Here is a 14,078-nt window from a genome sequence, read left to right on the forward strand (position 1 = left end):
ACTCGGCAATGTCCGCTAGGCACCTTCTGATCATAACCTGTATTTTTATGTACATTTTAAGTGGTTATTTGCCATATTCTGAACTTTTGGGCATTAGGTGCACTTAACTCAAGTTTTATGCATCGGTTTCTACCTGAAAATGCGATGACGTCATGCTCTATTCATTATTACCTGTATATTACTGTTGTAAATATTTGTTTCTGTATTTTACATCCTTGTTATTAATTTGATAGACGAACTTCGTCTTACATGGCCTGTAAAGATCTGCGCCCTCCCCCCTTCTTTCCCTCACTGCTGCTCTTCGGCGATCCACGCTCACGAACACATCACTGTCAACTGCCCTTCGGGTCTGATTTCATAGAGCCAGAACATGTCGCACCAACTGTTCGATATCTCCGGCATAAAGTGGAACATCGAACCGACACTATACATTTACAAACATCCATGCCTTCTGCGGGATTCGAATCATGGCCCTTCGGTTCGACAGTCAGCAACGCTAACCACTCTACTCTTTGGTTGGGCGGCGGGCTTTGCTCTAATTAGCAGAGTGAAATGCTTCAGAATATCATGTTTCAGTGTAACTGTTCAGGCAGTGTCTTGTTAAGGTATATCGTTCTATCACAAACTATTCCAGTTCCTAGATAGAAAGCGAGGGAAGAAAACAGAGAGTCATACTTTTTGAGCCCAAACCACTAATGGTTCAAATATATTTACTAAATCTAGCGACTGTACAGATTAGGGAAGGTGTGCGACTTCATCTTTGTCTTCCAAACCAAGGTTGAAAAATTTGACTTTGGTTAACGGGAGGCATTATCAATTTGAAAGATGCCCTTAACCGTAAGAAGCAGCATCTGCTTCATTCATTGAACCTGCTTGATTAAAATGGTCAGGGATACAGTCAATTTTTAGAGATTATTATTAAACCCGAAAGAAACCAAACTTCATTCTAATCATAGCGTATCCATTATTTTGAACAATCTTCCTATAACTCAAATATACTCTGCATACACACACCAAAAAGGGGGGGGGCATAGTTTTACGTCTCTCATTCTACTGGGTCGATTGACGAAATTTAATTTGCCTTTTTCGTGTCCCCAAATCGCGACTTAGGATATATTACATATGAGATTTATATATAACATTGTTTTAACATGTTATTTTGACACAAAATCAGACGTTTTCTGAAATGACCGATTGCTTTTCATATTTCGCTTCTACGACTCAAATTATGACCAAATATTAAATTTAGTAAAGTCTAGTGAGAGACGTACCGAGAAATTAAAAAAATTTATCTTGGCGCACTTTTTCCACTTGCTCCACGAATACTTGCAGAAATTCTAATTTATTGTAAATTATTTTTCTTTTTTCATTTTGCACGAACGGGAAAAATATGAATCGTTTGTTCTTTCAAATAATTTTAACAATGTGCTAAAAGTTTGCGAGCTGAGCTAATTTTTTAAAAACTACAAGTGCGAGCTTTACAAAACTTGGCACTTCCGCATAATTTGAGTCGTAGAATCGAAATATGGAAAAAAAAGCATATTATTTCAGAAAAAATTCGATTTTTGTTAGAATACCTAAGTTAGAACAGTGCTAAATATAAATTTAATATACATCCAAAGTTGCGCTTTCCAGGTATGAAAAACCCCAGTAGAATGGGAGATACAAAATTGTCCCCAGCCCTTCTTTTTTTGGTGTCTGTGTGCAGAGTTTATATATGCCTTGTAATTATACGCGACCAATTTCCCAGATTGCGAGGCGTAGTCCTGCGCTTCGGTTCAATGTCCTGCTTCAGCATGTGTACCGGAAAATTCTTTCCGTTCTATCAATACTGCCAATTTTGTAAATAAACGAATTTCGTTAAGCGGCTTCATGACCATATGCTCATTAAGATTTCTTGTGGGAATCAGTAATATATTCAGTCATTAACCTGTTTTCTAGATATGCGGTATTGGAGCGCTTTCGAGTTTGATTGTGAAAGTACAGCAGAACTCCAATTATCCGAATCAATTGGGATCTGATCCCACTCGAATCTAAAATACTTCTAATTGGATTTTTTTTTTTCGGAAGTAAGGGTCTACGCTCACTTTAATTAATTACAGTATGTACTGTTTGTTGAAAATGGAAGATAAAATATATTTTTAAAGAAAAAGAGGTTTTAATTAATTAAAATGAAAAGGCAACACTTTTACGTACATGTTATATAGCGTACTGTACAAGTACTGAAAGTCATTGCTTGCTGAACATCTCGGTCAAAGTTAGCTGTCTGACCGTCTTCATCCGTTTTCGGGCAGCCAAGTCGCGTATACGCTTGACAATGAGAAGTTGCATGTAGTCACACTCGGGCTGACATTCCATCCACTTCAATGCAATTTCAAGGCCGGCAAACGGTTCACTAGCCGATGATCCCGTGTCTGCTTCAATTTCGACATTTTCTGAATATCCAGGAATTTTCAAAAGAATATTTCTTAATTCCTCAAGTGACAGGTCATCCTCGTCTTCTCCTTTCTCTTCCTTTTCATTTTCTTGAGCTTCTTTTTCCGAAAATTCTGAAAGCGATTTGGATAGTCAGAGTTCGAATAATTGGAATTGCACTGCATTTCTGGATTTCTAACGCATTTACTTGGGGAATGCAAAGTAAAATTTATTCATATGAAAAACCTTAAATGGATCCTCCTTTGAAAATATTTTAGCATATAAACACGTAGAAGAAGGGTCAACTTCCGGAAGATAATATTTAGAGGAAATATTTTGAATATCTCTGGTCATAAATTAAAGGTGAAATATTATCTTTACATAGATATGAAATACGAAATAAATTAAAGTCTTCCGAGCATAAGTCTCTAATATCGTGTACATAATATTTATAATCTTTGAAATACAGCCAGATTTTTCTAATAATCAGAATAATAAGGTTTCTTTCAAATCCATAATATTGATGTTCGTGACTATAATAGTACGCAAAACAGCACATAACTGGATAACAAATAAGAGGGAAACTCCTCACGACGATCACCTCAAATATGGCAATATTTCTGACAGTAGAAACACTGAATTGAATGACTGCAATAGTCATTCTTTTAAGGCAATCACCTTGGCAGAAGCCAGATCTTTTCAAATAGCGGCATCTGTTTTGTGGATTCTATCTATGTGGAGCAACAGGAAAACTCAACTAAGAGTATTAATTATTTGATTAGTAGCCACTTGTGCTCCCAGTCGCCTAAAATAGTTATCATAAAAACAAAAATAAAAGTATAATAATTTTAATGAATTAACCTAATATAATTTCACAGCTCCAGCTGGAATCAATAATAATTCAAATAAATTTTCGTTTATTGCTTTAAAATCGCTTAGTTTGTGAATTAATTACAGAATAATTCTAAAGAAAAAATAATTTACGCTTTGCTGAACGACAACACACTGCCGCGTGAAGATAAATGCATTTTAATTCAGACACAGGCAACAAATTTCTTTAAAATCGCTGCAGTTGTTGATTAAATTCGAAAGACATATACACCACATTTTACCAAGTAGCAATAGTTTTCTTTTATATCTCTGAGTTTTTCGATTAAATTTAAAACAAAAATATCTTACGCTTTGGCGAGTGCCAACACAAAGCTTTAAAATCAGAGTTTTAATAGTTAATTTAACTATTAATTAATTTAATTTACATTTAACTAAATTTGCGCAAAAACAATTATATAACAGCTAGCAAAATTTTCTCTCATTCGCAGTTTATGTCATAATATTCTTCTCTATCTGTTTTGAGCAATTTAAGTATTACCAACTGAGTATATTGACAGGAGAGAATTAATATAAAGAAATGCAAAATCTAAAAAATATTTTTCTGTCTATATTACTATGAAATTTACATATTTGATAAAAAAACAGAAATTAGAAGACACATTGTCCTAAATATTAAGTAATTTTAGCCTTCTAATAAAACTTTGCATTTTAAATGTAGTTAGAAATGTGGCAAGCTGGAAATCTATTCATTAACAAATTTATACATATGATACATAACATTTTTTGACAAAATTATTAAGTGAATTATTAAACAAGTGAAAATAATTAAGAATATTTACTTAGCTAGATCAATAACAAACGTTAATTTTGCTTAAAATTCAATCAATAAAATACTTTAAACATTGCAATTAACTAGCATAATGTAAGAATGACTAAGTAAAATTCCCTATGGGTGCATTACAAAGAAGACCAATAAACAGTTCTTAAAACACTTTATTAATAATTTTGCGCAAAAAATAATTCCATACAATAAAATATTTTTATACAGCAACTGGTTCATCATTCAAGTAAAAAAATTATCAATTTTCAAAATTTTACTTATGAAAATAGAGTACTTGTTACAGTTATTTAAAATATATAAATAATTTCTAGTATGTAAGAAAATATGGATATAAAAGTTTTAAATATTTAACATTCAAACATTTCTCTGATATTTCTTATTTCAACCGAATTTACAACTGCTTTTAATAAAACATTAATTTTTGTTCACTTTATCAGCACGCATTTCAATTTTTAATAAAACAATAAAATCCTCTTTAAAACTACATGGCAGCAATCACAAGCCATGTCTTATCAGCCGATATTTGTCTCTATAGTTAAAAATTTCAATTGACGCCGTAACATTAATCTAAAATTTGCACATAAAACATTCAACACTACAAAGTCTAAAAGTTTACAGTAATTAACTTCTGAATCTTTTCATAATCTTCATTTAATAAACATTTCATGTAATAAAAACACAAGCAATACAGTACAGACTAGACTATGGGCATAAGCAAAGTGTTAAGCAATCTAAGAATGAAAAGATTCCGAGAATAATTTAACACAGAATAGTCTAGAACACTTTTAAAGTTCTTCAAGTACATAATAGACAGCACTGGAGAAATTTCTAACTACTTAAAATTTTATAGCATACATTTTAGTTTCTTGATGCCCTTTCACTGCAGGTTTTCTGTATTTCTACATATCTGTGCCATGCTCATCTGAAATAAAAAATTGAATAAAATATTTAAAAAAAAATTAAAATCTGAAACGTTTCAGATTTTAAATTACGTCCAAATGGGGCTTTTTTTTAACATTTTTGTGTGTTACCTTTACTTATTAAATATCACGTTCTTCGCACTTAAACCATAAAATTCAGTTCAATAGCAACGTCGCAAAATAATTTTAAATTAAGCATATCTTTAGAATTTCCGATACACAGTCTCACGCGGCCCTAGAGATAAAAATGTTTTTTCTATACAACGCTGCCATTGCTCGCTTTGAAAAATTTGAGTCTGTTAACCAAAAATTCGTTAATGTTTTGCAAAATATGAAATCTACAATAAAACCCATTCCAAATTTGGGCTTCCACATGCGCATATTCGCAGTAGGATTACGACATTCAAAATTGGATGGTTCTAGGTACCGTTGTTTTATAACAAAGCAAAAAACATACATATATTTATGCAAATTCTTCATTATTTAATTTCTTCAAATAGAATACAGGGCGATAATATTGGGTGGTAACAGTTTGAAAACTGAAACGGACATTCAGAGTGATTCGAGGCAAAATCGCAAAACGAAAACAATAGTCCCTCAGGGGCAAAGCCCCTTTAGACTAAAAAATTCGTTTAGGGAATAAAATTTTGGAATCGTTATGAAACATGTATTTTTTTATACAAATGCCAGACATTTATTTGGCCACGAAGCCATCAGTCTTGATATTGCTTCCCAATACTTAAGAACAATAGACTTATAAGATAATAGTGCAGTGCATTCGTCAGTAAGCTTCTTATCCATGGACTGTTCAGAGTTAAAAAGAGTACAAGTCTGAAGAGTCCTTCAATCGAATTTTAAAATGATGGGCATTCAGACAATCATGCCCAGTCGAAAGATGAAATAATGCCATGGCTACAAGACGAGGAAAATCTGGAATAACTAACTGGTTTTGAACTGGTGTTACACTCCCAGGCCTTTCCCTTAGCTTCATTTGATAGTCAGGAGGCAAATATCTTCTTAAATTCTAATTTAATTAGAAGTTTTACAGAATTTAAAGTCATATGGGTATTAATGGTTTGTAGAATATTCGTTACTTTCTTTGGCAGAAAATCGGCTCTTTCATTTCATGCCACTATGAGCCACAATTGGCTCGATGCAATTGCACATTGTGCTCGATGCCACAATGAGCAGGAATCCACTGCAAGACAATTGAGCCAGCTAGAGTGTTGAGAATCTTCCTACATTCGTGAATTCGCTAAGAAGTGCACAATTTATTGTGGGAGATAAGCCTGCAAAGCGGCTCTGCTATCAGACAAAATAACAGCCCTAGGGAAACCCTTCTGAGCGCTTATTTGATTCAGAGATGGCTATAAAACATTGCCTATTTTAGACATTGCTTATTTTATTCTGCTGGATAATATTTATTATAAAAATACGACAATGATTTTATCTTCCTTCTTAACCTGTTTTAAGTAAATTAAGAAATGCTTAATGAACATTTTAAAAGGAGTAATTGCCCTCATTCAAGTCCTAAAACGAATGCGGTTTTACTCCATATGTAATGATTAATCACCAAATGTATAACTTTTGTTATCCACCTATTCCTTGAATTTGTTCTCTGGTCTTGAATTATGTAGGTAATTAGCATAGAAAATCAATAAAAAATTAATAGTATTAAAATCTGTGTGCGCCTTTCTGTTTGTAACATTATCTCCCCCGGAACGGCGAGGAGTTGTGTTTCCAGAGAGGTACACCCATTCCAAAAATTCATGGGAAGCCATTTCGACCATTCTCATCTTCATACGACTTTAATCAACTGAAATATTAATTAAAAACTCTGAAAACGTTAATTTTCGCCCCCTGCATTGAAGCCCTTAGGAGGTGGAATTCCTTTAATCATTTCAAAGCAGAGGTACAGTAAAATGTTTTATGGAACAGAACTTATAAATTTTTTTTTTGGCATAGCCTTGTCATCTGGTGGGGTTCCCAGTAGTTATTATTAAATATTTCCCAGCGATCACACGTATACTGCAGCTTATTCCTGTTTTTACTTCATTAACATAATGTATATTTCATTAACCGAAATCTTTATATCATACGAATTATATGAAAAAATTACATTCTAAATTTTTTGCCACTGTGGTCCGTGGTTAGCGGAATCGGCTGCTATATCGCTAATTAGGTCTAGGTTAATTAGTCCTCAAAATGTATAGCCTCTGCATATAACAGAACATCAAGCAAAAGGTTCTGTCAAGAGATTGTGGTAAAGAGGGATACGAGACTTTTGGATACTTTGCCTGGCTGTTCTTGACCAGAAAGTGGGATGGATCCTGTCAAAAATTTTATTGTTCTCTGTAAAGTCCTTAAGCCACGGAACTCCACTTTTCCTCTTGGCCATGATAATTCGTGAACATGATCTGATTCAGATCAGAAGGATAGACAATAACATCATACACAAAACTCTCAACCATAATACAGAAACTCTTTTTACAGCTTTCTTTACTTTATATCGGGAAATTTTGTAATCAGAGGCATATGACTAGAATCAATGTTTAAGAAAATGAAGCTCTTGTAATTGACTTTTTCGAATACCCTGTATTTAATGTAAAGCATTCGTTGTTGTCAAGTGCTGTTGGCTGGCATTCAGCACTTGTTGGTTAGATTCTTACTGCCATTAAATCATTGTTTATTGCCTTGCTAGTGCATTCAAAGATTATTAATTTTTCTTGCTATAAGCATTCAAATATTCTCACTTTATTAGCATTCGAAGATCGTCGATTTCTTGTTAATGGCATTGAACGACTATTCATTTTTTATTTAAGAAACTAACCTTTAGTAAATTATAGCAAATCAATTAACACCTCTGCTTCAATGTGAATTTAATACATTTATAACATAAAGTAACAAATTAGATAACAATTAATTAGTATTTTCAAACTATATTTTAGAGAAATACTTTTCTTATATTAAATAATAATGCCAGCTGTAGCATTTTTGAACATGAAGTGGTGTCTTACCTTCAAGGCTGTCTTGTTCACCAGTCATGGCCTGCAGAATTCGAAAAGACTGTGAAGGGATACGTGCACCCCTATACATCTTAGGGGCTTCTTCAGTTGTTTGCTGGGAAGCTGGTACGGATGGCTGCGGGAACTGTTTAGGTGTCGGAGGCTGATTGATGTCTAAATGCAGATGGGGTGGGGGCTTACGTTGCTGCCTCTTTTCCTGAAGTACAGATGGAACCACTGTTCCGGTGGGAGCTAAAAAATAAACAAGATTTGTTACAACTACAAGGATCAGTTTGGTAAAGTAACGAATTTTTAAGAGAATTTTAGCAAAACCTCAGTGGAAAAATTACTCCAATAATGATATACAGATAATATTTCTGAACCTGAACTTTAATTTTAACCTTGACAGAACTTCACTTTCTGGAGTTTTGATTATCTAACATCTGAGAACTCAAAGTTTTATCATCAATAACCTCACATCTAAGTCCTAAGCTAAGCTCATTATTTTTCTAACTTTGCAAGATGAAACCACATCGTATGTTCATTACTTCTGTATATATCACCTGCTGAACATATATAATTTTTTGGTTAGAATTAAATAAGTTTTATGTATTACTTGGTATAATTTGATAACGTGTTCTATTTTTCTGATGGCGTGGAAATTTTCAAAACTTCTGTCCCATACAGATAAATGCATCTTTGCTTAATGTTATACTAGTTCGATAAAAATTCTTACAAATACAAATACTATGCTTTCGCAAAGAAGGGAAAACCATTTGAACTGAACATCCCAGAGTGATGGAGGCATGAAATCTAAGAATTCTATAAAATTTCAGTGTACTTTCAGTTATCGCAATAATAACACAAATGCATACACTTTAATAAATATTTAAGACTAACAGTGAAACAGGTTGTCTTGTTTTATGTTCTACTACTGCTTATGAAAACGCATCCTTTAAAAACAAGATGTGGGTTTTCTCTTTCCCCTTTGACAACTAGTTTGCCTATTTTCATTACCCATTCAAAATAAATCTAGACTTTCAGAGAATTGGAAATATAATTCTTTGGTTATGCAGAAACAGAACTTAACCATTTATACAACGACGCACATGTACAAAATCCTAATTCTGTTATTTGAGTACTAATACTAATTGTGAAAAAACTATATCAAAAACTATATATATAATTGTGAGAAACTATATCATGTATTACACTGATCTGGATCTAAAAATTGAAATTAATTTCAAATTTTAGATCCAGATCAGTGTAATACATGATATAGTTCCCCCCCCAAATGCTCACTGACAAAAATGAAATTGATTAAAGGGATCTCACTTTACACCTCGGCGAATGAAAACCCTTTCCTATACATCTTGCGCTAAGTGCTACATTTTAAATTTCGTGTAGCATCTGTTTACAGAAGCAAACTGGTCACGATTATAATAGCAAGAAAGTCGTATTCTATTTAACTTAATATTTTCTTTAATTTTTAAAGTTCGCATAGCGTATACTCCCCCTTTTATCCGATCTCGCTTTAACCAGTCTTATTTCAATTGGATTTTTTTTCTACGACATAAAACTTTCCAAAACGTTGCCATTTGTTCAGAAAAATATAATGAATTCTTTTCAATAAAAACTTACGTTTTCCAAAAAAACAAAGTTAAATAAGAATATTGTTAATTATAGTTCTGAAATTTCTCAATTTACGTTTGCAGATTATTTGTTATCTATGTTTCTCTGTGTACATGTATTAGCTTTATTAAATCTTGTTATATTTTATAATTTACGTTAATTTGTATAATTTATAACACCAATTTTTTAATTAAATAAATGTTTAATAAATATTTACATTTACCATACATGTGCATGTTTTATGTGATGTACAATGTATAAATGCTATTTTTTAAGCTACGTTGGTTAACAAACTTTGTTTATCTAGGTTACATGCTGCCTCATAAAGCTGCCTTGGTTGGGACGTCTACCGTGTTTTTAAATCTGTGGTTCTTGAATCAACAGCAATAAGCTAACAGGCTACAATGGAAAGAAATTCATACATACAATATGGCTGCTATTTTTTTTTAAAGTTGTATAGTTATTTTTAGCCATTCAGGGATCGAAATAATTCAGAGATTCAAAATAATTATAATGTAGAAAATAATTCAAACCCAAAATTACAATAAAATTTTTGTTCGCCTTACATTTGTTTAAAGAATACAAATATGCTTATGTGCGACTGGAGTGAGGTAAAAAAGTATTCACTCCATGATCAATCACTGAAGTATTTAACACCAGGAAAAGCCAGAAAAATTTCTACAACTAACAAAGACAAGAGAAAATAAGCATACTTTTTACTGCACAAACATTTAAAAAAAAAAAAAAAAAGTGTTCCAAATTCTCGTCATTTATGTAGAACTGCTGTTAGCCACGTGTTTGGTTTCGTTTACTTCATTATGGCAAAGCACTCGATGGCTATCTGCCTAAGGGAAAGGATGCCTTCATGACGGGCTTTCTAAGGGAAACTGCCTCGTATACAGGTTACGCATGGGGAAATCCAGGAAAACCCCAGCAACCAGCCAGTTCGCCAGAATTTGAACCCCAGACCGAACTATCAGTGTTCTGCACTTTACTTTACTGCACGGCTGCTGGTGGGCCTTCGCGTTTCAGTAATCACGCATCAGTTAACTGATTACGGCTATCTACGTGTTGAAAGGAATGCCTTCGTGGAAGACGTTTTTAGGGAAATTGGCACGTATTTAAGTCAAAAAAGAACTTTGGAAAAAATTACCACATTTCCATGCAGCCGGCTGTTCGCCAGGACACAAACCCGCGTCGAACTACCATGTTCAGCGACTTTACTGCTCGGCCGCTGATGGGCCTGTATCAATATAGCATTCATCACATGACAGGAATAATGTGACGGAACTGTTTCCTTTTGTCTTAAAAACATCATTTAAGTCCTTATGTTCACGCATTCACTATAGTTGAACTTTAATCTGAAGTTCCGTATATCGTTTACTGGGATATTACTATAATGTCTATCCGGTTCCTGAGTGAAACTTGCATTTAAAGCATCCCTAGAAGGAAAATCACTTATGTTTGTGTCTGCGACGTTTGTGATTATCTGTGTCGCCCAGAGATTGGCATCTTTTGGTAACCATAAGGGTATTTAAATGGATCTTTCAGGTAACATGTATCGTTGACCTTGATGGACAGTGATACATGTTATTATAATAATATTACCCTGACGTCGAAAATGGCACACAGTATTTCTGTTTATGCAATATTAATGTAAATGATCCGCCGTTTTGTTATTCCATTTCATACTGGGATGTTTTTTCTGAAAGCGAATGGCATATAATGAGATTCAAAAACCTTACTTCCATCTTCATTCATGCCAGTCATCTCTTGTAACATCTTGAAGGATCTGCCGGGTATGTAACCTCCTTTATAACGGATATCCACTGGACCGTCTTCAGTCCGTTCTTCAAGGGGCTCATTGCTATACCTAGGATCTGCGAACAGAATATCAGCATTAAAATAAAAGCAATATACTGCCATTTAAACGAAACACTGCACATCGCATTATTAACTAACTGCTTCAGGCAAAGTATCTGCGAACAGAATATCAGCATTAAAATAAAAGCAATATACTGCCATTTAAACGAAACACTGCACATCGCATTATTAACTAACTGCTTCAGGCAAAGTATCTGCGAACAGAATATCAGCATTAAAATAAAAGCAATATACTGCCATTTAAACGAAACACTGCACATCGCATTATTAACTAACTGCTTCAGGCAAAGTATCTGCGAACAGAATATCAGCATTAAAATAAAAGCAATATACTGCCATTTAAACGAAACACTGCACATCGCATTATTAACTAACTGCTTCAGGCAAAGTATCTGCGAACAGAATATCAGCATTAAAATAAAAGCAATATACTGCCATTTAAACGAAACACTGCACATCGCATTATTAACTAACTGCTTCAGGCAAAGTATCTGCGAACAGAATATCAGCATTAAAATAAAAGCAATATACTGCCATTTAAACGAAACACTGCACATCGCATTATTAACTAACTGCTTCAGGCAAAGTATCTGCGAACAGAATATCAGCATTAAAATAAAAGCAATATACTGCCATTTAAACGAAACACTGCACATCGCATTATTAACTAACTGCTTCAGGCAAAGTATCTGCGAACAGAATATCAGCATTAAAATAAAAGCAATATACTGCCATTTAAACGAAACACTGCACATCGCATTATTAACTAACTGCTTCAGGCAAAGTATCTGCGAACAGAATATCAGCATTAAAATAAAAGCAATATACTGCCATTTAAACGAAACACTGCACATCGCATTATTAACTAACTGCTTCAGGCAAAGTATCTGCGAACAGAATATCAGCATTAAAATAAAAGCAATATACTGCCATTTAAACGAAACACTGCACATCGCATTATTAACTAACTGCTTCAGGCAAAGTATCTGCGAACAGAATATCAGCATTAAAATAAAAGCAATATACTGCCATTTAAACGAAACACTGCACATCGCATTATTAACTAACTGCTTCAGGCAAAGTATCTGCGAACAGAATATCAGCATTAAAATAAAAGCAATATACTGCCATTTAAACGAAACACTGCACATCGCATTATTAACTAACTGCTTCAGGCAAAGTATCTGCGAACAGAATATCAGCATTAAAATAAAAGCAATATACTGCCATTTAAACGAAACACTGCACATCGCATTATTAACTAACTGCTTCAGGCAAAGTATCTGCGAACAGAATATCAGCATTAAAATAAAAGCAATATACTGCCATTTAAACGAAACACTGCACATCGCATTATTAACTAACTGCTTCAGGCAAAGTATCTGCGAACAGAATATCAGCATTAAAATAAAAGCAATATACTGCCATTTAAACGAAACACTGCACATCGCATTATTAACTAACTGCTTCAGGCAAAGTATCTGCGAACAGAATATCAGCATTAAAATAAAAGCAATATACTGCCATTTAAACGAAACACTGCACATCGCATTATTAACTAACTGCTTCAGGCAAATTTCGTTACAATTGGCATAAAAAGGCTCCCCTTCTTGTGAGGTAAGGTAAAGAAAAGGCAGACAATTGCAATAACTTCGTAATCCCATGCATGCACATTAACTTTGACGTCTTCAAGTGGCAAGAAAAGTAAAGCCAGTGAGAATAATGATATACTGTGATATTTAGATTTATAAGTTGTCATTTATATGCGACATGCGACGGAGGACGTGGGCACCATGCCTCTACCATTGAGGTTAATTGGTATAGCGCCACGTCCACCTATATCTAGAGTCTAGCCAGAGCGTGGGGTCACACAAACGCAGCGTCGGATTCATCCAGAAGACACTCACGGACCAAAGCGCCCTCCGGGAATTCACTCTCACCCAGCTGCCCGGGTCTAGTATTTATTGAAACAAAAAATAATGGTTTTATAAGAGCCAAACAAGGGCATTGAGATACATTTATAGCACTTATATATTATACAATTCTCATCATGGATGTATATGAAGCCAGAAGCAGTACTATTAACATTTCATCATTAATTACTATCGCGGGCATAATTACATATATGCACACACTTATCTTTACAAGAGAAATAAAGATATACTTATAGTCGTGTGAAGCCACGATCACAATTTTGCCATGAGACAACTTTACTCTAAACCTATCCCCCCAGGAGTAGACGCAGAGAACACTGTGAAGCTACCGGCTAGGATTTGTACCTAGGTAGTCTCGACCACGGGGGCATAAAATCACGAGCTTGGCGGTTTCAAAACCTCGGAGGAAGATCGTTTCATACTGATGGGTTCATGGACTGACGGGGGATTGGCGAAGACTACTGCTCTGTGAAGAGAGTAGTAAGAACTCTGTACTCCGCCAAGAGGTACAGGCCGGTAAAGGGCCATCCACCGGAGGGGTGATGGCTCTTTGGCGAGGACAGAGATAAGAACTCTGCACTCTGCTTGGTGTGGTTGGCCTACAGGAATAAGGATT

The 14,078-nt window shown here is 34.3% G+C and overlaps 1 protein-coding gene across 2 annotated transcripts in view; it reads right to left on the minus strand.

Annotated features, from left to right (window-relative positions):
• Nucleotides 1–4,221: 4,221 nt before the first annotated feature.
• LOC118194913 (uncharacterized) overlaps nt 4,222–14,078 on the minus strand; it is a 98,985-nt gene continuing 89,128 nt past the window's right edge. For both annotated transcript variants that reach the window (XM_085819405.1, XM_035366125.2), the window contains exons 6-8: nt 11,390–11,524; nt 8,025–8,264; nt 4,222–5,009 (exon numbers count right to left, since the gene is read on the minus strand). In XM_085819405.1, coding sequence (XP_085675531.1) covers nt 4,987–5,009; nt 8,025–8,264; nt 11,390–11,524 — 398 coding nt within the window. In that variant the 3' untranslated portion in view covers nt 4,222–4,986. The remainder of the gene's footprint in view (nt 5,010–8,024; nt 8,265–11,389; nt 11,525–14,078) is intronic.

The sequence above is a fragment of the Stegodyphus dumicola genome, chromosome 6 (genome assembly GCF_044657685.1).
Source record: "Stegodyphus dumicola isolate Sdum_Otavi_A_Nest chromosome 6, ASM4465768v1".
In the NCBI taxonomy this organism is placed as follows: Eukaryota; Metazoa; Arthropoda; class Arachnida; order Araneae; family Eresidae; genus Stegodyphus; species Stegodyphus dumicola.